Source organism: Drosophila ficusphila, unplaced genomic scaffold (genome assembly GCF_018152265.1).
Source record: "Drosophila ficusphila isolate 14025-0441.05 unplaced genomic scaffold, ASM1815226v1 contig_106, whole genome shotgun sequence".
Classification (NCBI taxonomy): domain Eukaryota; kingdom Metazoa; phylum Arthropoda; class Insecta; order Diptera; family Drosophilidae; genus Drosophila; species Drosophila ficusphila.
This window is the reverse complement of record NW_025063993.1, coordinates 3245669-3268779: the sequence shown is the minus strand read 5'-3', so window position 1 is coordinate 3268779 and position 23111 is coordinate 3245669. Positions and strand designations below refer to the sequence as shown.

Genomic DNA, 23111 nt, shown 5'->3' with positions numbered 1-23111 from the left:
ACGTGCACTCGTAGTCGTGACCGCAGAAGAACAAACTCTGTCTGCGATGATCTCCGATTCCCTCCACCGTAACTCCTTGAGTGTAGGTGCACTCCTGATCACCATTGAGCACACACGTTTCAAAATCCTTCTTTAGCCAAGCGGGATGGGGCAGTGGGAGGTCAGGAAAAGCCGCTTTGCGCTCCACAAAGTACCAAGGAGCCCTCACGTAGTAGAACCAGCTGATCACTCGCTCCACGGGATCACGAACCACATTCAGGTAAATGGGCTTGGGCAGGTTGAACTTGGTGAAGTTGGTGAAGCACACGTGCTTGATGAAGACCGAGGGTTCCGGCAGCTCACTGATCACCTCGGCCATTTCCTGCTGCTGATCCTCCGCCAGGCGGATGGTCTCCACTTTTTGCACAGCATCGCGATGGAACTGAAAGTTATTGCGCTCGGAAAGTCGACGGAGAAGCTCCATGAACGTCTGACTTCCCACTTTGGGAACTCTGTTGAAAAAAACTAGTTCCATTTGTGCCTTTCGGGTGTTATTCAGATCCCGCACGTTAAGGGAGGACATCTGGTTGGAAGATTCAGGGTTAGTTGTTAAAATCAAAACATAAATAGTAATAAGTAAAATTGTTGCAGATTTGTGGATATGTTTACCTTCAGATCCTTGGTGGTTGATATGCATTTGGGGTTATTGAACCTAATGAGATAATTACGATAAAATCACCTAAGCTAAGAAATATTTTCTAATTTTAATTAAGAAAATTTAATTGTCTTGCATTGGAACCCAAATTTTTATTAGAAATTAAGATATTGTTTCGGTGTACACAAGTTTAATGAAGATTATTCTCGAATTGCAGAGCCAGGTATTGCTTGTATAGACGCTGCTTGCAGAAGTAGTAGAACTCGTATTCGTTGGTGAAGTTCTGCCTTACCATCTCCCTAACATCAGGATCTATGTGGGGCTTACGGTTATTGCGATTCCGGTTTCGAATACTCTTGCTGTGCACTGAAAGAAATAGTTCTACTTGACTCGATTCTTCGCAGATGGCAATTGAACACTTTTAGTTTGGCCCCTGGGTCTACCTACATTTAAACAGAAAACGAGCGTGATTGAAGAATCTGGGGATATATTTCTCCAGTACAGTCAGTGTTATGTTTCTCTCTTCCCAAGTGCCCACCACGGAATATTCTTTTTCCACTCTTCTCTTTGCTATTTGGATAGCATAATGGGAATTGAAGGGTCTACAGAATAATACGTAAAATATTGAGTTGGAAGAAGGCTTCAACTACTCACAAACAATCGCCTTCGTTGCCGCAAAAGTACAGGGATTGTCTCTTAAAGTCCGGAATGTAATCTGCCACCGAATACTGGACAAAATTACATTCGCGACTTCCCCTTCTTACGCAATCATTAAAGCTTTCTTGGTACCACTCCTCGGGCATTTCGCGACGGCCTGGATAGATCCTTCTGTTTATAGCTCTCTTCACCCAAGAGCGTCGCTTGTAAAAATCTGTAACCATCCGATCGATTGGATCTTTGACTAGCGAAATGTATATTGGTTTCTTGAATCCATAGCTGGCAAAGTCCAGCCAGTTGGAGTGGGCCACATAGATCGACCCGCCCTCCAGTTCAGTTGCCCACTCCGCTTCGACCAGTTGCTCCTTTTCAGTGCGGGTTCTATTCATCGTCCTGACAGGTCCATTGAGCACCACATTTATGTCGTTCATAGCGGCGAGTTGCCTGAAAAGCGGCATCATTCGTTCGCTGTCCACTCGAGTTGGTCGATTAAAGACAACAATTTCCGAGCCCGCGAAACGTGTGTTGTTGAGATACATTAGGGTCACCCGTCCAAGCTGGGAAGATCAGGGGTTTTCCTGGGATTCATTAAAACTCCAAAAACAAAGCACAAATTAATGAAACACAGAGTGTATATGGTGTCACAAACTAGATTCGCTAACTATCCCAGGAGCTAACAAAGCAAAAAGTGTTCAAATACCTATACAATTCGATCAAAAATTTGATCGCGATCGAATACTGAAAACAGTACAGCATGCAACCTACTCTCAAAAATGTTCCTCACTCCCTTGAAGAATCTTGGAATGTAGGCTTCAAACACGGTAAGGGTTATATTAGTCTCTTCCCAAGTTCCCACGACAGCATAATCCCGTTCCACATGTAACTTGGCTACCTGAATGGCGCGTGGAGAGTCGAATGGTCTAAAATAATCTTTGCATAAGACGTTTTCTTACAGTTAGAAATCTTCCTATGAAGCTACTTACAAACAGTGCCGCTCATGACCGCAGAAGAAGAGGGTTTGCCTCATGAAATTACCCACCGCCTCTTTAACAGTTCCCGGCACATATTGACACTCGGGGTCACCACTGCGAACACAATCGTTGTAGTTCTTTTTGAACCACTTCTCCGATTGAATGGTCGCATTCGGAAATTTTCTGTGGTGGATGGCATTGCGGTAACCACTGCGAACGTAGTAGTACCAGCTGATCATCCGCTCCACGGGATCGCGAACCAAGTTGATGTATATGGGCTTTGGCAACTGATATCTGTGGAAATCCAACCAGTTGCAGTGCTCTATGTAAACAGTGCCTGGATCCAGCTCGGTCACCCAGAGGGCCTGTATCATTCTCTCCCCAGGAGATCGGGTGCGGGAATTAGTGTCTATTGGTCCTTTTGTGACCACCTTTAGGTCATTATAGGGAGCCATGGTTTGGGTGAGTTCCATCAAAGCCTCACTTCCGACTTTGGCTCCACGATTGAAGAATATAACCTCCAGTTTAGAATTTCGTGTGTTGTTCAGCGTTTCGCTGCTCAACGAGGCAAGCTGCGATTTATACAGATACGATTCAACTTAGCTATGGTTGCTCAACGGGATTCTATTGGTTTTCTACATGTTAGTTACAATTACTATTCAGTACTTTATTATTGAACTACAGAAAGATTACGTCAATAACTAATATATTTTCAGTCTAAGAAATTAGGGGAAGTTCAGTCGTTCCAATTCCTTTCGCTTGAGCGCTATGTACTGAATATAGAGACGCTGTTTGCAAAAGTAGTAAAAGTCGTATTCGTGGGTGAAATTACGGCGGACCATTGCCCTGACATCTGCATCCACCTCGGGTTTTCTATTGTTGCGATTGCGGTTCTGTAAGGTTTTCTGGTGCACTAGAGGAGAGATTATTTTAGTGCTAACTCCTAGTCATTGCGAACTGGGAACTCTTACTGTGAAAGATCATTTTTGCTTTAGCGAAATAACGCGGAATATAGTGCTCCAAAACGGTTAGAGTTATGTTGGTCTCCTCCCAAGTCCCCACCACTGCGTATTCCGTTTCAACCCTGCGTTTGGCTATCTGAACAGCCAATAGGGAATTGAAGGGTCTGAAATGGGGTTAAAGATTCTTCTCTTTAGTAGAGATTGGAAACCTAATGCCTGTTACACCACTCACAAACAGTCCTGATCGTGACCGCAGAAGAATATGCTTTGCCTTTTGTAGTTTCCCTCGTAATCACGAACTGCCAAAGGGACGTACTGGCATTCGGGGTCACCACTCCTCACGCAGTCGTTGTAGCTCTTCTTGAACCAGGCCGTGGACTTTATGGGAGCCAGAGGATGATTCCGAAAGAACAGGGCATTCCTGTAGGAGTTTCTCACGTAGTAATACCAGCTGATCATGCGTTCCACGGGGTCGCGAACCAGGTTGATGAAGATTGGCTTGGGCAGGTTGTACTCATGGAAGTCGATCCAAGGGACGTGTTCCACGTAGACTGACCCCTCTTCCAGGTTGTAGACATAGCCAGCGGTCCGAGCCTGAGCCAGCGGTTTCAGTTGCCTTTTTGATTTCTTGCTGAACCCGTATTTGTCGACCCGGAAGTTGTTGATATTCTGCAGATACTCCATGAACTCCGACAGGGATTCGCTGCCCACTTTGGCGCACCTCGTGAAAAATAGACGATCCATCTCGGCCTTGGCTGTGTTGTTCAGTCGGCGAGGCGTAAGGTCACCTAACTAGTTGGGGATAGGGTATGGGTTTAGAAGCTTCATGGGAAGGGACGATGCCAGACAACAAATACAACACAGATATGGGAACAACGTGTAAGGAAAGTGTGGGTCTACTGCTCTACGGTTTTACTGACTACTGTTTATTAAACTGTTAAGATTTGTTCGCATATATATCACCATCTAAAATCTAAATGTCGGAGTCTAGTCAACTAGTTCAAAAGACCATGCTCCTCCAACTCCTTCAGGTTAAGAGCCAAATACTGTTTGTACAAACGCTGCTTGCAGAAGTAGTAAAACTCGTACTCGTTAGTGAAGTTCTTGCGGATTATATCCTTGACCTCCGGCTCGATGAACGGCTTGCGTTTGTTTTTGTTCCGATTGGTGATCTTGTTATTGTGCACTGGTAGGGATTGGGGTATAAGAAATAAGCTCTATGCTCTACGGTTGATTTACTTGATTTAAGCACCTACTTTCGTACATGAGCTTGGCACCGCGAAAGAATCGCGGAATATACTTCTCGAGCACAATCAGGGTTATATTCGTATCCTCCCAGCTGCCTACGACAGCGTAATCCCTTTCCACGTGTTCCTTGGCCATTTGCACGGCAGTCGGCGAGTTAAAGGGACTAAAAAGGGAACGGGACCCCGTGATACCAGAAAACTCTTTACCATTCCTATCTACTCACATGCAATCATCGTGATGACCGCAGTAAAACAAGGATTGTCTCTTGAAATTGGCAAACGCGTCCTTCACCGTGTGGGGTACATATTGACACTCCGGATCGCCACTCCTCACACACTCGTTGAAGTCCTTTTTGTACCAAGAAGCCGGCCTAATATTTTTATTTGGGTTTTTTCGGTACTCAATGGCATTCTTGTAGGAGCTTCGGGCATAGTAGAACCAACTAATAACCCTCTCAACGGGATCGCGGACCAGGTTAATGTAAATAGGCTTTGGTAAATCGAACTCGTCGAAGTCCAGCCAATTGATATGCTCTATGTACATGGTGCCCTCATCCAAGTCAGCGACAAATTCAGCAGACTCTCGTCTTTGTTTTTTGTTCATCTGACGAAAGGTTCTGGTAGAAAGACCACGTCTTTCTAGTGTTACATCATCGCGGTACTTTTCCAGTGCAATGAAGAGCTCCAGCATTGCCTCACTTCCGACTTTGGCGGCGCGGTTAAAAAAGAGTACATCGATATCTGCATTTTTTGTGTTGTTGAGACGGTTTGTGTTCAGGTGGTGAAGCTAAAGGGGATAAGGGTGTCCAAAAAGGGGATGATCAGCCTATTGATCCTATTTTTTGCCTGTTAGTAAGCAGCGATCGCAAGCGAAAATAAGTATTTTTCGTCCAGGATAAAAATGTTGATAGTTTGGCTTTCCTCTGCTCGGTTACAAAGCGATAGTTTGAAAAAAAGGAAAAGCTTAAGCGTCTAAGTATTTATTTTATAAGACGATTTACAAAGTAGAAAGTCTTATAATAAGTTAAAATTCCCAAAAAGAATTTCCAGTTAAAAAACAGAAGAGAAGCAGCGGTAAAGTGTCACTTCGATCAAAGAGCCACCTCAAAACTTATCATAAACATTAAGATAATTATAAAAGGTCAAATATCGGCATTTTGTTTCCACAAGAAAAACCTCTTAAAATCTTCCTTCATATTTATTAATTTGGCTTTAAAATATATCTAAAAAACTAGTTTTTAATGGCCATTTCATTGGCATCGCTCAGTCTGGCCAATGACTTGTCCACCCGCTTGAGATCGTTCAGTTTTAGGGCAAGATACTGTTTGTGCAATCGCTGGCGACAGAATTGATAAAACTCGATTTCACGTGTGAAATTCCGGCGAACCATATCTAAAATATCCTGCGAGATATGCGGCTTCATTGGGTTAACATTTTGTTTATCGACATGCAGACCCGCTGTAAATTATATTTGTCTATCACATATCTCAATTTTAAACACAATACAGAAGAGTAAATTTAAAATCAAGAAAATAGGTTTTGTTTGCCTATGAAAAATGTTTTATAGAAAATTTTGCCCTTCTTGATTTTAAAAGTATTCCATTCGAATACCCACTGAAACTTACAATAATACATTTTGGAAGCATCTGCAAAATAGCGAGGTACATAGGCCTCTAGAACAGCCAGGGTTTCATTCGTGTGCTCCCAAGTTCCCACCACAGAGTACTCCCGCTCCACATTCATTTTGGCCAATTGCAGGGGCAGCCGAGCATTGAAGGGTCTACAGAGGGGTTCGAGGAATCACTGAGAGGAAAAATGGGCACGCTGACCTAACTCACGTGCACTGTAACTCGTTGTGACCGCAGAAGAACAATGTCTGTCGTCGATGGTCGCCCACGTGCTCCAGCAGAGAATTCTCGATGTAGGTGCACACTTTTTCTCCACTGGTAACGCACTGGTCGTATTCGGTGTTGACCCACTTGGGGTTGGGCATTTCGCGGTTGTTGCGCCTTCTTCCAGGCACAAAAACCCACGGAGCTCGAATGTAGTAGTACCAGCTGATAACCCTCTCCACCGGATCGCGAACCATGTTGATATAAATCGGTTTTGGTTGTTCGTGCTTGCTGAAGTTCAGAAAGTTTACATGACTGGCGAAGACTGTGCCATCCTCAAAGTTAACAATATTGTCGATCATGTCGCTTTCCTCAGCGGGTTCCAGCAGCGGAATGACTCCTCCGTTTTGGGGATCCTTTTCCACCTCATAGTCATGGACTTTGCCCAACTGCCTCATAAGCTCAATCAGCTGCATACTTCCTGTCTTGGGGACTCGGTTGAAAAACAACACATTGATCTCGGCCTTGGGGGTATTGTTCAGCTTTTCGGGACTGAGCTGAAGGATCTGCAAAGGTTGTTGGTCGCCCTTGAATTAATTTCTGGTATGGGAGGCGGAGTGGAGAGTGAATCCAAGCAAACAAGCTATCAAAATGATTAGTAGCGAAAGGAGGAAAAGACTCGTCTCGAAACTTAGGTGTAAGATCATTTGGCAAAAAACCCTGTATTTTATTCATTTGGTAATGTTCAAAGTCTTTAGTCTAAGGTGTCTAAAACTCGTCCTTATGCACTGCTATATACTGCTTGTAGAGACGCTGTTTGATAAACAGATATAGCTCAATCTCGAAGGAGAAACTGTTCCTCAGATACTCCATTACGTCCTTATCCAGATGAGTGTCATGGTGAACTGTGTTTATCGTAAATTTTTCGGTTGTGTCTAAATAAGAGAGTTCGAAGTAAGTTGACTTGCGAATTTGGTTCAAATGGAGTACACCTACTATAGTAAACCTTGGTGGCATTGGTAAAAAACCTCGGTATGTAGGCTTCTAAAACAGCCAGGGTCACATTCGTATCCTCCCAACTACCCACTACCGCGTATTCCCGTTCCACGTTCATTTTGGCGATTTGCGTGGTAGTCTCGGAGTTGAAGTGCCTAAATAGGAAGGACATGGTAACTTGTACCTTAATAACTCTTTCAGAAAAGCTTTCTACCTTGGCCAAGTTCAAACGGCTATAGCTTTGAAATCTTCGAATTTCAAGACAATCTTTTAAAGAATATAATAATAAAAATATTTCCTTAAGCAACCATCCTGTTCAAACTTGGTTTCGGTTCGAAAGACTGTATTCCCAAGCAAGATAAACCTACGTGCAAATTTCTGAATTGCCGCAGAGGTGAAGCGAAAACCTTCTCCAATCTCCGTTAAACGGATTGTGGGCGTCAAAAACACAATGTGGGCGTATCCGCTGCCTCACACAGTCGTTGAAGGTGGTGTCGAAGTACTGCTTGCTCTTGATTTGCTTATTGGGATTCCGCATTAGACCCTGGGCGAAGATCAGCGGGTGGCGTTGATAATAGTAGGCACTTATCACCTTCTGTATGGGATCCCGAACCATGTTGATGTAAATTGGCCGGGGATTTTCGTGCTTTGTAAAGTTGACCCAGTTGGCGTGCTCCACGTAAACGGCGGGTTCCCCCAGTTCGAGGAGCTGGTCCACCAGGTCCTTCTCATCCTCCTCATCATCAGTCATCGGCCTAGAAGGTCTAACTATGTTCCTGAAGGTTTCAAACCCTAGTAGATCTCCCAGCTGTTTGATGAGTCGCGTCATTGACTGACTTCCCGTTTTCTCCAGACGGTTGTAGAACACAAATTCACGCTCCGCCTTGGGGGTGTTATTCAGATGGGCAGGGTCCAAATTATGCAGCTTGAAAGTGAGGAGAGAATTAAGTCCACTTTGGTACAACAAAAGAAAAAACCCTTATCGACACAAAAACTAGGCTACGGGGTTATAGGGAGTAAAGTTAATGGAAAAACGAAAGGCGTAGGCAGTTCTTCAGAAATGCAAATGTCTATTTATTGCAAAGTATTGTCGATACAAGCGCTGCTTGCAAAAGTAATAGAAGTCATATTCCTGGGTGAAGTTGGCCCGCATTATCCGCTTGATGCGTTCGCTAATCTTAGGCTTCCAGTGGTTCGTGTTTTGTTTCTGAAAGGCCAGACCTTTGATGGGTTCTATGGGAAGACAGAGTTTTCTTTTTAGCACCTCCAGCAAGGCAACTTTATGGAGGACATTACCGTAGTAGAGCTCCGTGCTGCCCTTGAAAAAGCGAGGTATATAGGCCTCGAGAACTGACAACGTCACATTCACATCCTCCCAGGATCCAACCACTGCGTATTCCCGCTCTACGTTCTGTTTGGCCCTCTCTATTGCTCCCGGTGTATTGAAAGGTCTTGAAGGGGAAAACCTTATCGTTAAGCAGGAACCTACAAGAGCTCTAAGCTACCTACTCGCAAATGGGTAAGTGTCCACAGAAGAACAAGCTCTGACGCTTGTGATCGGCAGTATCGTCTTTAAACATTATTCCGTAATCATATCGACATTCAAGATCATGATTCAGGACACAGTCCTCAAAGTTTTTGACGTAATGTGTGCGGTTCTCGAACTTCCCGGTGACCTTGAACATCTTCACAGAGTTCCAGGGAGTGCGCTTGTAATAGAACCAACTGATCACTCTCTCAACGGGGTCACGAATCTGGTAAATGGGGTTAGTGGGGGTATTTCTTCTGGGCCACATTATTCTATCCTACCATGTTTATAAAGATGGGCTGCGGATAGTGGAAGGGACGAATGTTCATGTAGTTCATGTGCTCTACATAGACGAAGGCATCCTCCTCCTGCAGGTTAAGAATGCGCGTGGCTTCTTGTTTTTGGCGCTCCACTGACCAATAAACTCCAACGGGCTTCGAAAAGGGTGCTCTTGCGGTTTGGAAATTATTCCTTTCACCCAGTCTGTTCATCAGCTCAATCAGGGTTTCACTTCCTGTCTTGGGCACTCGATTATAGAAAATGAGTTCGCGGATATGGAACCTGGTGTTATTAAGGAACTTTGGGTTCAACCGCCACAGCTGCAAAAGGTCAGGTCAAAGTTGAAGAAAACAGAACGAATCACAGACACTAACAGTACAGATAAACACACAGAAAGCTCTTGTTGGGACTCAAAATACACAGAAAGCAACCGAAGACTGTGTTTGCAGGGATATTTTTGGGAAGTAGTCACACACAAAGCAATCAAATATCGTCTTTATAAGAAGACACATATAATAAATAAAAGTGAATAAAAAGTTGATCAAGGCTGCAACAATTTAACCAAATCAATAGAAGCGTATTGTAAACCTATTAATGATCAGTTTCTTTTATTTGTATGTGTTCTATACAGTCCTCACTTAATTAATTTAATACTCTTCATTGTAATCGTTTTGCTGTTCGGGCACTAAGAGGTAGTCATCCTCCCCGAATCGCTTTCCATGGCTCAAGGCGGCATACTGAAGATACAAGCGCTGTTTGCAAAACTCGTAAAACTCGATCTCGTTGGTGAGATTTTTCCTCAAAATGAGTCGAGTTTCATCGCTGACGATTCGAGTGACATTGTTGCGATTCACTCGCGACAGCCGGTCTTTTCCCACTAAAAAAATATGAGGGAAATTCACAAATGTCCTGAGAAGAGTCTTCGACTTTCTTACGGTAGTAGGCCACTTTGGCGTTGCGGAAGAACCGCGGTATGTATGCCTCCAGTACAGAAAGCGTAATATTCGTGTCCTCCCAGGTTCCCACTACGGCGTACTCCGTCTCCACAGTTCGCTTAGCCTTTTGCATGGCAGCCTCCGAGTTAAAGGGCCTATCGAGGGTTTTCGGTAATGAGCGCGTTAATGTCCCTATCTGTTTCCTACTTACATGCACAGCTTCTGGTTCATGCCACAAAAGAAAAGCGTTTGACGGCGATGATCCCCCACGGGGTTTTTAATCTGCATTTGGGTGAAGGTGCAGTGGGGATCGTGGTTCCGCACACAGGTGTCCAAGTCGAGGTTGAGGAACTCATCCGAGGGCATTGGCAGTGCCTTTTCGCCCAGCTTGGCCTGCATATCCCGGTAGTACCACGGGGCCCGGATGTAGTAGTGCCAGCTGATAATGCGATCGATCGGGTCGCGAACTAAGTTTATGTAAATCGGCTTCGGCAGGTGGAACCGGGTGAAGTTGATGTAGGCTATGTGCTGGCTATATATGTGCGGCTTTGGTCGGGTCAGCAGATCGGCTATGAGGTCGTTCTGCTTCTGCTTGTTCATCACGATCGTCTCATGGACACTTCCCTTGTTCCGAGCGTGGGTGAAGCCATTGATCTTGCCCAGGCGAGCCATCAGTTCCATCAAGGACTGACTGCCCACCTTGGGGACCCGATTGAAGAACACAAAGTCCACCTCGGCGAACTTGGTGTTGTTCAGAAGGTCGGCCTTCAAGTTGAAACTTTCGTCCTCACTGGTCCCCACACCATTGGCCAGGTCATCGTCCTCCTCCTCGTTCTCCTCATCGTCGTCCGCGTAGTGGACCTCGTCTTCCTTTCGGTGGTTTTCGGGCACAGCCAGTTGTTTGTCATGGGCCGTCTTGTGCTTGTGCTCATCGCTCTTCGCCTGGTGATGCACATGGTGGTGGTGCGAGTGGTGATCGTGGTGGTGACCATGGCCCGTTGAATCCCGCAACTCCTCCTCGCTGCTCCGCCGATCGTGCACATTATATCCAACCTTCTGCATGGACGACAGGCTGTATGAGGCTAAATCTGCGCGAAATCTACCGAAGCTAGCCCATTCGAAAGTTCACCAAGCTAGGGTTAGAATTACACCGGAAAAGATCGAAGCAGTCCGAAAGTTAGCATAGTTTTATTACTCTTCAACGAACCCTTACTGACTATATTCAAACTATTCCCTCAACTTGGGATCTGCATCCAGTTGGAGGGCTATGAACTGCTTAAACAGTCGATGCCTGATAAACTGGTACAACTCGATTTCCCGTGTGAGATTTTGGGTGAGTAAGGCCCTCGACTTATCGCTAAGTTTGGGTCGGAACGTATTCCGGTTGAAGTCTCCCAGATTTTTCTTCATAGCGTAATACTCGTCCTTGGCCCCGGCAAAGAAACGTGGGATATAGCCCTCGAGGACCGAAAGAGTGGTATTTGTGTCCTCCCAGGTTCCAACCACTGCGTAGTGCTCCTCCACATTCTTCTTGGCCCGTTGCATGGCCTCATGGGAGTTGAAGGGCCTGCAGGCGGATGTGGTTAAGTCAGTTCTTCCTATAAGGACCCATCTTTTTAAAGTGGGGCTTCAACAAATAGAAGGGTTGATCGAAAAGTAGAGGGGACTTGAATTTAAATATAAGTTTAGTAGAAGATCTTATGATCTCTTGGGTAACAGCAAGTGTAATTTACTTTAACATTTTCAGTTAACAAACTAAAGGTGAATTTACTTTTGATAATAAAACAATGCGAAAGAATTTTAAAGTTTCAATAGCTTTCTTTCATTTTCAAATTTCAACGAAAATGTATTTATAAAGACAGGAACAGAAACCGATTTTTACTTTTTTGAAACCCTCTTTCACACATCGACTTTCCCCTCCTAATGGTTTTCCCCCCATTTCAGGGACAGCTACTCACATGCACACCTCGTTGACCTGACCGCAAAAATATTCCGACTGTCGCCTGTGATCACCAAAGTTTCTCGGGGTCATTTGTTCGAACGTGCACTCTGGATCCTTTTCCTCCATGCAGCGGTTGAACTCCTTTTTGAGCCACTCTGTACTGGGCATTTGCACTGCATCTCCAAAGTCCTCAACCAACTCGCCGTACACCCAAGGGGCCCGCACGTAATAAAACCAGCTGATCAGCCGCTCGATGGGATCTCGTACCAGGTTGATGTAAATGGGCCAAGGTTCGTCCAGTCGGTCAAAATCCAGGAAGGCCACGTGTTTGGTGTAGGTATTTGCCCGACTGCAGTTCAGAACTTCGGTGCGAACAAAGTTCTTGGCGTAAACGTCGTCCATTCTGACCACCTCGTGGAGAGCCTTGGCATCGCGACGGGCCTCGAAATTATTCCGCTTGGCGAGGATCTTGAGCAACTCCATCATCTTTTCGCTGCCGGTCTTGGTGACCCGATTGAAGAGTACTGTCTCTACTTGGGCTCGCGGGGTGTTGTTCAGCTGCGCGGCGGTCAGGTGCTTAAGCTGCCGGATTGCAAAAGTTGGGAGTGCTAGTTGGAGTAGTGTTCAGGTGGCGGGTTTCTTGGAGTTTGGGGCACAGACACAGAGGCACACGCACATGAACGAAATAGGCACAAGTACAAAACAGAAATTTCATAAAAGAAGGCTTTCAGCGGTTGGGTTACAAAAATTGTTTTCAAGCAACAAACAAGATCAACGTTTTTATATATATTAAATTTTCGCAACATGTTTAAGCATAGTTTAATTGCTATAAAACGATCCTTAGTGACTATATCCTCAGCTTGGGATTTTCATCTAGCTGGAGGGCTATATACTGCTTATAGAGTCGATGCTTGATGAACTGATACAACTCGATTTCGCGTGTGAGATTTTTGCTGAGTACTGCTCTCGCCCTTTCGTTGAGAGTGGGTCTGAAGGCATTTCGGTTAACGTTTCCCAGTTTTTTCTTCAAAGCGTAATACTCGTCCTTGGCCCCAGCGAAGAACCGTGGGACATAGCCCTCGAGGACCGAAAGAGTGATATTCGTGTCCTCCCAGGTTCCTACCACTGCGTAGTGCTCCTCCACATTCTTCTTGGCCCGTTGCATGGCCTCATGGGAATTGAAGGGCCTGTGGGTGTTTTACTCAGTTTTTGGTCTTATTAAGAGAGATTTTTGGGTGGGGCTTTAACTAAAGGGGTTGAACGAAAAGGAAAGACGACGGGAGCTATTTGGATTTTAATGAAAGGATCGCCTTGTCGATTGGAAAATCGCCCTAAGGAATTGATATAAGTTAACAAAATTCGATAGCCACATCGATTAAATGTTCAAATTAAAGGGTTTTCTATCTCACGTTTTCCCCTTTTTTTAACCTCCCCTGCTAAAGCTTGTACCACCTCATCTCTGGGACAGCTACTCACATGCACACCGCTGTGACCTGACCGCAAAGGTAAAGTGACTGGCGCCTGTGATCGCCCAGGTTGCCCACTTCCATTTGCTCGTAGACACACTCGGGATCGCCCTCCTCGATGCAGCGGTTAAAGTCCTTTTTGAGCCACTCTATGCTGGGCATTTGGACGGCGTCTCCAAACACCTGCCTTCTCTCGGCCAAGTACCAAGGGGCTCGGGCATAGTAGAACCAACTGACCAGCCGCTCGATGGGATCTCGAACCATGTTTATGTAAATGGGCCAGGGTTCGTCCAGATGGTCAAAATCAATGAAGGCCACGTGCTTGGTGTAGGTGTTGGCCCTACTGCAGTTAAGAACTTCGGTTCGTAAAAAGTTTTTGGCGTAGGCGTCGTGCATTATGACAATCTCGTAGAATCCCTCGGCATCGCGTCGGGCCTGAAAGTTATGGCGCTTGGCCAGGATCTTGAGCAACTCCATCATCTTTTCGCTGCCAGTCTTGGTGATCCGATTGAAGAATATTGTGTCTACTTGGGCACGAGGGGTGTTGTTCAGCTGCGCGGCGGTCAGGTGCTTAAGCTGCCGGATTGCAAAAGTTGGGAGTGCTAGTTGGAGTAGTTTTCAGGTTGCGGGTTTCTTGGAGTTGGGAGCACAGACACCGAGACACACGGACATAAACGAGTCAAACACAAGTAGGACAACATATAAAGTTTTGTAAAAATAGACTTTAAGCGGCTGGCGATTAGATATTTTTTTCCGAAGCAACAAACAAGGCACCTGGGGGCATCCCATCATCTTTGAAATTTCGCAAAATTTTGCTCGCACAGCTGGGAATGTGGGCATAAATAATAATCCTCCCCATAACAGGCACTTACCTTTACTCTTTAATCTTTATAAATCGATTTTCTATCGCTTCAGTGTCGCAACTAACTAACGAGCCAAAAAAAAAGACAAGACTGCACTGACAAATTCCAAGACTGAGTCGAAGTGTAATTTTCGTAGTTGGTTAGTGTTAGGAGAGATCTTTATAGGATAGTGTAGAGCTAACTAGAATCAGATCAGTAGGGATAGGAGTAGGTATAGGGATAGCTGATAGTCTACCAGATAGCTAGTTGGCTAAACTGTTTAATTCTAGTGTGTGTGGGGTGTTGTTCGTGTTGTATGTGGGTGAGGTCTAAGGAGGATATGCTACACGGATAATGAATCCACGCTTGACACAATGGGTGCGACAGAGACAGCGCATGAACGATACAGAGAGAGGGAGACAGAGACAATGAGGTTTTCTGGGCAGGCAAAATGCTAAATGCTGTAGGCTAAATGCAATATCAATCACCAAGGAGCTGAGGCTACCGTTCCACATGTCGGTCGCTTTTGATGGACTTTCATCGATGGTTGCTTTTTATCCGCTTTATGAACCACCAGTAATGTATGCAACAATGTTTACGGCGATGCGGCAAATGCGAGATAAATAAAATGGAAATTCGCTTACCTGGCCAGTGCTCTTAAGATATTGGTAGGTGCCATGCAGAGTGTTGATATCGTCGTGCTCTAAAAAAAGAAGGGATAATTAAACAATCGAATGTAAACTAAGAGGTTAAAAAGGAGAACATAGAGCACATTTGTGAATAACCTTCCTTGTTAATTTATTAGAAACCTCACGATTATCCCATTACCGCCTAACATCGCCCAAATTACTTATATCAGTTATCATCTCGACCCCAATTAAATTGAAACATTCGGCGACCTTAAAAACTGACGCCGAAAAAGGAAGCAACCCGAGTACTTTTACTTTCCGTTTGGGCCCGAAAGTGTTTATGCAATATTTGAATGGGATGCCGAGGCCCAAGTCGAAGTTGAGGCCATTTACAGCTATGATAAATAAATAAAGACGAGTGCAATAAATATGCAAGCTCATGATGATTCCTTTCACTTTTCCGGCTCGCTTGGGATGCGATAGGGATCATCCCGGTGGATTTGAAAGGTTTCCCCATTTCTTCCCAGCCCAAGAAGTAAACGCATGCAAGTGGATATTTCTGCGTGTCGTGCGGTCAATTTAATTGCTGATGCCAGACATTTGTCCAACTGAAGTCCACACCATTTAAGCCGAAATGGTAAATGACTGCAATTGATCAGTTGGACACAGAGATGCAGAGACAGAGATGCGGAAAACATCTTGATTTTCAAGTGTAGTATGGGTCGGTCGCACTACTTTTGTTTTGTTTTGGCTAGGCTTCGGTTTTTATGGCCGAGTATTTCATAATTCACCGCGAAGTGAACAAGGAAGTCTGCGTATATCCAGTCCAATTGCCTTTAAACCAGATCCGTTGTATTTGGTCAATTGTGCAGTTTCGCTTTAAAATGTGAATGAAAATGTCGGACCAACTGGTTTCGGCCGACTTTCTGTGCAAAGCCGCCAACAACAAAGTCACTGAACCAAGAGTGAAATACATTTTGCGGTCGAAACCTTAAAATAGAAGCCTGCTCTCCTTTTATTTGTCACATTTTACTTGGCTCCTTTTTTTTTTTTTTTGCAAGTTTTGTGTGTTTTCGTTTCGTGTGGTCAGGAAATTGGGTCACATCCCGTTCAGTTAACTCTTCCATTTGCTCTGAATGCTTTTTTTGCTTGGAATTCTCTGCTGTTCTAAGGCGACCTTCAATCTTAGCCTAGCTCCGGTTATTGGCCACTTGAACTGTCAGTGCGTTGAAGGTGAACCACCTGGCATATGTCGCAGCTTATTGAATATGAGGCATTTAGGAGTACATATGTGAATTCATTCTGGGTGCGGATTGGATTGAGTTCAAGTGGTGTGATTTTCAAAGAGAGAAAAGCCGGTACAGACAAAACTTAGGTGGAAGCTCAAGACTTCAAAGGGAAAGCATTTGTTAACGCCACTCTGACTGACTTTAATCAAATAAACAAGGAACCACATTATTTGAATAAATATTATATATCTGTATTGTACTAATTACTTATCCGTTTTGTTTCCCTTTTTAGCTGCATCTGAAGGACCCACCCAACACCACGTTCATTAGGTTAATGTTATGTTTCACTTCTCAATCTCTCTATCGCACCCTATCTCAAGATCTGACTCCGAAATTATCCGAGCTCTTGGTAACGCCCCTGCTAACACAAATTGCTTGCTGGCTTGCATTTTCCAACCGAATTGGACCTCAGCTCGAAAACACTTAATTTGGCTACCTAGCGAACTTGGAGTGCAGAGAGAAAAATTGCTAAGTACTGGTTTCTAAAATTGCTCACATCATGATGGTGCATTAATAATAATTAATGTTTACATAATGAAAAATATGTACATAGTTATTTTATTCCAATCAAGATACGTTTTATAACTTCTAGTACATAGTGTTAAATCCTGTTTATCTACTCAATACTTTCTCCCTGTGTAGGTGTAAGTATTGCCATTGCTTTTGTTGCTTTTTTATGGGTGTTTGTTTGGGTCCGTGGCTTAGTTTGTATCTAGTGGCTGTCTAATTGAAAATAAAGCTGCCCGGTTCGGTAGTGAGCGCAAAGAACTGGTTTGCTATGCATTTTAGCCAGGGGCAAAGTTGCCATTGCTACACTTTTGCTAAGATTGTTGTTAGTGTGCCACTTAAAGGTGCCAATAATTGTTGGGTTGGTTTCTTATTTCAGAGACAATAGCTAGTGCCAGGTAGACCCTGTCAGGGAAGGGTTCTATGCACAAAGAAGTTTATCCATTACGTCGCAGAATAAAGGTAACAGAAAATGGAGGGGTAATTGGGCATTGCATATCTAAAATATATAAAAGTTATCTGTGATAATATAATACATTAGTATTGATAGAAGCTAACGATCATTTAATAATTTAATTTAATTTAATGACCCAACGAAAGGTGTTCAAAATGTCGTATTCGTTTAATTTAAAATGAAAATAGCAACGCGGTTTTGGGTAATTCAAATGTTTTTGGCACCCACACTATGTTTAGCTATAGCCAACTTTTGAAAGAAAAGTTTCTTTTTTCTTGCGGTAATTAACATTTTCGTGGTAAATTTTCTGTTTAAAACATTATCCGCTTAACCCACTTTTCGTTAATTTATGCTTTCCTGAAATCAACATAAGAATCTTTAGATTTTCCCCTGCCCATCTCCATTTGCTCATTAGACCACGACATTAACCAACTTCCAAACAACTTGGCTTGCATCGTTCAGCACCGTTAATTAACTTAAGTCAAGTTCAATGTTGCCAGCCAAATACGTACATATGTATATAAAATAAATACAAAAACGCAGCCAGACAAAAACCGACATTGGCCGACGGCAACAAACGGTGTCATCATCATCATGATGGCTTAAACGAGCATGTTGAGTACGTCGTCATATACGTATCTTTATCTCGCACTCGACCCCAAGTCGTGTGAGTCAATTAAATGAAATATTTATGAATGGACGGGATGAGCGAGTGGCTGAAGGTAAACCTTTTTCCTGCATTTCACACTGTTTATTTCGTTTTGTCTTTAGCCCAAAGAAAAACTCCATCACCGTCGCAAGGTGTTGTTTTGGTTTTTCTTTTTACTCAAAAAATATTTTCTTTTCCTCGGCTATTTGTTGTACTTTTTGCCATTAGCTGGGGTTTTTTTTTTGTTTTTTGAGAGGGGCAAACCGGGACAATTTGTAACTGTCGGCAATTGACGCGTGCGCAGACGCAAATGCAAGAGATGCAACAATGAAGATGCCACCAGCTGTGCGGCAAATATAGCCCACAAGTGCACTCTGGATGGCCGTCGCATCTGGCCCGACTTTATCCACTTCCACATCATCATTATCATCATCATCACTCACGGCACAGTGGAAAATCGACTTGAGCAGCGAAATTTTTCTTTTTCTCTTTTCCCTCGAACAGGGTATCTCAGATTTACTAAAAAGATAATTATGTAGATAAATGATCTTACATTATTTAAAGAGCAAGTTGTTAAATCTTCATTATGTGAATGGTGATAAATTTAATTACTTTGAAAACCATTTACTTGTATTTTTTTTGACATTACTCATTTATAATTAGGGTTCAATTAAATTGAATAATTAAATAAATGTAAATAAATGTATCGTCCAAAAATATAACTATTCAATTACTTTTGTAATAATATTATTAACAAAAATAAGTAAAATAAAAATTACTAAATTGAATCGAAAAATCTGTTATTTTTATATTAGGCAATAATCAATTATTTAACCAAATAACATCAATTTTGAAAATACTTTAATTACAGAATCGAATTTTAAAAATAGTTAATTTTGTCCGCTTTAAATGACATTCTTTAACTTCAGTCTATTCGGGTAAGTTTGTTTGATCATTTAGGGTATTTTTTCGGCCCGTAGAAAGCCTTAATTACCACAGTGCTATCGTCAGCTGACTTATCGTATGTTGTTGTTTGGCAATCACCGCAGTTAGGCGTGAAGTCTTCTGTTTTCCTTCTTCGGGCCCCTTCAACTCACATTTTCCCCGCGAAAAGCAACCAAGTGGAGATCACTTGGCACAGCTGCTGTTGTGATGTTGTGCTGTTGGGGCAACTTTTGCCTAATTTGCAAGTGGAATTGCACGGCCCGAGCAACCCGCCAAACTTCCGGCATGGAAATTAGGGTTTCATTTCCAGAAAGTTTTGATTCGATTTTGCATTTTTCCGCGGTTGCCTAATGATAGCGTTATTAGTTTGTTGCAAGAGACCTAATTTGGGGTTTCTGCCTGACGCTTATTGAGTGGCAGAATCTGAAGAGATTTTTGTTTGCCAGCAATTACGCTCTTTTTAGGGCGTTTTTTATTGTTTGTGCTCCCAAGTGCGGTTTGGTTTTGGAATTTGGAGTATGCTCGTCAAATATTGCTCCGATGCAAAAAGGTGTCAAGTGACGGCTTTTGTGGTCCATGGTAATGTGATCTTAATGGAAATATTTTCAACTCCCTTGAGCTGTAAACTGCCTATAAAAGTACAAAACGCGAACTAAAACTTCATAAAATTATATTACTTTGTAGCTCGTATGATATATTATTAAAATAAACCAAACATTGGGCTTTAATGCGAAAACCACAAACCGGTTTTAGTGACACCAATTAATCCCCAATTTCCTTTTGTTGCTTTTATCATTACCATTGCTTGGTAATTGAATTAATAATATTACAATCAATATGGTGCATTATTTATATGGGCCACGAAAATAAAAACGAGCTTAACTATATGTCAAAAGGTTAAATTCCCAGACACGCATAAAATGGCCTAACCTTTTTCCCTAGCGGACCTGTCGCACCTAAATAATTTATTAATGCACTAAAATATTGACAAAAAAGAAGCCTTTTATGTACAAATATATGCGCATATGCATATTGTAATTAAAATGTGCACCGCACACATTTGCAGCAATAACATTCTATGGATGCAACGACCATATATTATGTTGAATTTAATTTGCCAGTTTATTAGTGCTTTACCAAAAGCACACACAAATGGTGTAACAAATGCACATGTATTTATATTTACTCTTTGTGCTACATTTACCAAACAGACCATAATTAATTCACGAGGACTAATTTAGTCTAAAACGATCGACTAATTTATGGCAGGCGGTACCTGCAAATACAAGCAAAGGTCTTAGCTCCCCGAATCGGTTCTTTTTACCCGTTTTTGCGTGGCTTGAGGTTTGGGTCAATGCGGTAATTAAAAATCAATTGGCCGTATCTGGCTTTCAAAGGCGGTATTCAATGGTTGAAAGGGTGGATCGGACCGTTTCGTTAAGGTGTAGCAGAGTTTATATTTAAAACATTAGCAAATTTAAGGTAGAAAACGAAGTTAAATATTTTTACTGAGCTTTCAAGAACTATTTATTTTACAATTTTACTTGGAATTTTAAACTAATAATTATGATCCAAGAAAGGATTAAAGGATTCAAGATGATTTTGCTCCGAGTATTCCTAGCTGCAACTAATATCCCTAGGCGGCACCCTGCACCAATCCCACTGTTTTTGCCTTTTGCTAAACTTCCTGTCCAAATCTGATGCCTTATTCCGATAGGCAACGCAACGCGGGTGCAATCGAGCGCAAATTCTGGCCCGCAATCTGGCCTTGTGGCCATTGTTTGCGATGGAAGCGAGTCGAGATGAGATGGGGCGAGGTGCGATGCGTTGGATATGCATCTGATAAATGGAAACTGGGGAAGTGGGTATCTGAATCTGAGGGATAGTGACTTACTGCCCGCATCGTGTCCGCTGATGTGATTGCCCGTTAGACCCAGGGCCGAAAACTCCGACGGCTGCAGCTTCACCTCCATTTCCTTGAGGCGACTGTTCAATTTGTTTGTGTGCATGAACAGGAAGAAGGTGCACGAAATAGCCAGCAGGGCTATCAGCTCCACGGAACTGCAAGAGAACAGTGAACAAATGGTTAGTCAAAGGTTACCCAACAGCTCAATGAACGGGGGACGGGAAACGGGCAACGGGGAACGGGCTGTTCTCCATTTATAATGGCCATTAAGCTTTTATAATTTACGCCAAATTGGTTTTTAGCAGCTATTATTTCATTTACACTTCGAATCGCTGTCACAAACAGCCAGAGCGGCTCCCCCTGACAGGATTCAAAGGCAACAAAGGTGGCATAGGGGCAAGGGTCCTTTCGCCGCGACTACAAAGTGTGCGCTGTGACAACATTTAATTAAGTTGTGAAAAGCCGGAACGGAATAAAACGAAACAACAAAGCAAAAATCGGCGAAAGGACACAAGAAATGCACTGCTAGTGAGTGAGAGAGAAATTGCAAAAATTATAAAAGAAATTAACAAACAATGCGGGATGAGTTGTGGGGAGTTGCTCCAAGGGATGGAGCACCTGACAGGTGTGCGGTACAGCTTGGCGATTGGGGTATATTGATGATAAGGCAACGATCCTCATCCTCAAAAAAGTATTTACAACTTGTAATATTCAGTTCAGCTCTTGTTGGATTTTCTTTAAGGAGGTTTAAAAAAAACATTTATGACTTTATAATGCCTTATCAATCAACTGAAATGATTTTTTAGTCGACTTTTTAACCTGTCTACTTTTTATGGTTTTATTAAAAATCACTTATCGGATTTATGATAATTAAAACCCTAAAAAAAGGTATGCGAAAATAGGTACAATGCGTATTTGTTTACTTAGATACATTTTGCTTGTTAAAATGTACACATACGTAATCATATTTATCGTAGATTTTATGTGTTTAAAATATGAATTGGCTCAATCAGATAGTCATTTAAAATTTATTTATAAGTAAAGGTATTTATTTACCTAGTAGAATATTGCATTTCCTAGACAAAAATTGTTCAGATTTTTCTTAAATTTTTATTTTTCTTCTCCTGCAGTAAGCTTCCGCACTAGTTCAAACGACTTGCAATTGTTTTCTTTTTATGCATATATTTTCATATCAAATTGAATTCGCAGCTTTCAGATTTGGCATTACTTCTGCTCGAGTCGGTAAGCCAGAGCGGACTACAATGACCCAGTTGGGAGGGTTTAACCGAGTTGCAACAGACCGGACAACCTTTTGTGGGTCCTGGTCAGTCCTAAAGCGCACACAGAAAGTATATAGTTAAGTACATATCTATTTTTATTTTGTTTTGATATTTTTTGCTCTTGCCCAACGTTGATAACAAAACAAAGCACAAAGAAATAGAAAAAACAACAACGAACAACGAACCTCCTAAAGAGAGTTGAAAAATAAAACCGGGCAAAAATTGCAATGCAAACTGTTTTCTTTGGCAACTTTTTAATGCCGCTGTTCGCTGCTCCAACTGGACAGCACAAGAAAGAAACAAAATTAAAAGCAAAAAAGAGTGTACATATTTTTTATTGTTGGCTTTTGTTGGCATAAATCTACGGGCAGATAGTAGGAAAACTGGGCAGACAACAGCAGAAAACTTAAAAAACGGTATCAAAATAATAATGACAATAAATGCGGCCATAGAAGGTATACAATTACTAGAAAAAAACCGGGAAAAAATCGGTATAGGAAACCGAAAAGCTGGATGCTCTTAAAAGTAGATATTTGTTGATAAAATGTGATGCTTTTATTGATATACAACTAGGAATAGCAGATGTGTGGTAAACCAAGGAACACCGAAAGTTTAACATTTTTAGGAAATGTTTGTTATTATCTGCATATGTCAAATTTTGTGACAGACTTAAAGAACCCATCGAGAAGATACTCCCCTTTAACCCCATAACCATAGTTTAGGCGAGGGGTCTTGTTTAGTTTGTCATCAGGTGCACAGAGTAATTTATTTCGAACGACTGCACTGGAGTTGCTCAGCTGGGCAGAATATCAAAGGGGGGAAACGGGAGAGGAAGCCTCGGAAAAATCCCAGGTTGGACTTTAGTGAAATGTATCTGCCGGATAGACAGATGCAATTGATAGCTGAAACAGTGTCCAGGGGCTGACCAGAAAGGAAAAATCCTTCAGACGGTCACCTGCTGTGTGGAGTCAGCTCAAGTTGCTTCATAGATATACATATGTTTTTTTTGGGGGAGGCTTCGTTTCATTAGCCCACAGTGGCCGCCAAAAGTTTTGCGGCTTTTATGCTGGACAATGTTTCGGCTATCCATTTACGGCCCTCTTTTTCTCAACTTATTGTTAAAGTTGACACTAAAGGGCCACGCAAATCCCACTTAAGCGC

General features: G+C 42.7%; 4 protein-coding genes across 11 annotated transcripts in view; all 4 read right to left on the bottom strand.

Moving 5' to 3' along the window:
• LOC108088290 (heparan sulfate 2-O-sulfotransferase pipe) overlaps positions 1-23111 on the bottom strand; it is a 41939-nt gene that overhangs the window by 930 nt on the left and 17898 nt on the right. The window contains exons 2-7 of one of the 8 annotated variants that reach the window (XM_017186016.2): positions 20659-20825; positions 14936-14994; positions 9109-9426; positions 8809-9053; positions 8596-8750; positions 8293-8532 (exon numbers count right to left, since the gene is read on the bottom strand). In XM_017186016.2, coding sequence (XP_017041505.1) covers positions 8354-8532; positions 8596-8750; positions 8809-9053; positions 9109-9426; positions 14936-14994; positions 20659-20825 — 1123 coding nt within the window. In that variant the 3' untranslated portion in view covers positions 8293-8353. The other 7 variants (XM_017186018.2, XM_017186017.2, XM_017186015.2 and 4 more) reach the window with 7 other exon arrangements.
• On the bottom strand, positions 4023-5595 carry LOC108088258 (heparan sulfate 2-O-sulfotransferase pipe-like). The gene is made up of 4 exons (XM_017185976.1): positions 5575-5595; positions 4696-5258; positions 4481-4635; positions 4023-4410 (listed from the first exon to the last, which is right to left on the bottom strand). Exons 1-4 carry the CDS (start codon positions 5593-5595, stop codon positions 4220-4222), a joined length of 930 nt encoding a protein of 309 aa, XP_017041465.1. The 3' UTR covers positions 4023-4219.
• Positions 5627-5991, bottom strand: LOC122320777 (heparan sulfate 2-O-sulfotransferase pipe-like). The gene has a single exon (XM_043209247.1). The coding sequence runs from the start codon at positions 5892-5894 to the stop codon at positions 5703-5705; it is 192 nt and encodes a 63-aa protein (XP_043065182.1). The 5' UTR covers positions 5895-5991; the 3' UTR covers positions 5627-5702.
• Positions 9698-10236, bottom strand: LOC108088292 (heparan sulfate 2-O-sulfotransferase pipe-like). Its single transcript, XM_017186022.2, has 2 exons — positions 10042-10236; positions 9698-9983 (listed from the first exon to the last, which is right to left on the bottom strand). Exons 1-2 carry the CDS (start codon positions 10172-10174, stop codon positions 9754-9756), a joined length of 363 nt encoding a protein of 120 aa, XP_017041511.1. The 5' UTR covers positions 10175-10236; the 3' UTR covers positions 9698-9753.

Coding starts and splice junctions, on each gene's coding strand:
- LOC108088258 (XM_017185976.1), bottom strand. CDS start 5,595: ATGTTTATGATAAGTTTTGAG. Junction 5,259..5,574: donor TGTTTATGATAAGTTTTGAG/GTGGCTCTTTGA, acceptor TATCCCCTTTAG/CTTCACCACCTGAACACAAA. Junction 4,636..4,695: donor GGTCATCACGATGATTGCAT/GTGAGTAGATAG, acceptor TTCCCTTTTTAG/TCCCTTTAACTCGCCGACTG.
- LOC108088292 (XM_017186022.2), bottom strand. CDS start 10,174: ATGCAAAAGGCTAAGCGAACTGTGGAGACGGAGTACGCCGTAGTGGGA. Junction 9,984..10,041: donor CGCCAAAGTGGCCTACTACC/GTAAGAAAGTCG, acceptor ATATTTTTTTAG/TGGGAAAAGACCGGCTGTCG.
- LOC122320777 (XM_043209247.1), bottom strand. CDS start 5,894: ATGAAGCCGCATATCTCGCAGGATATTTTAGATATGGTTCGCCGGAAT.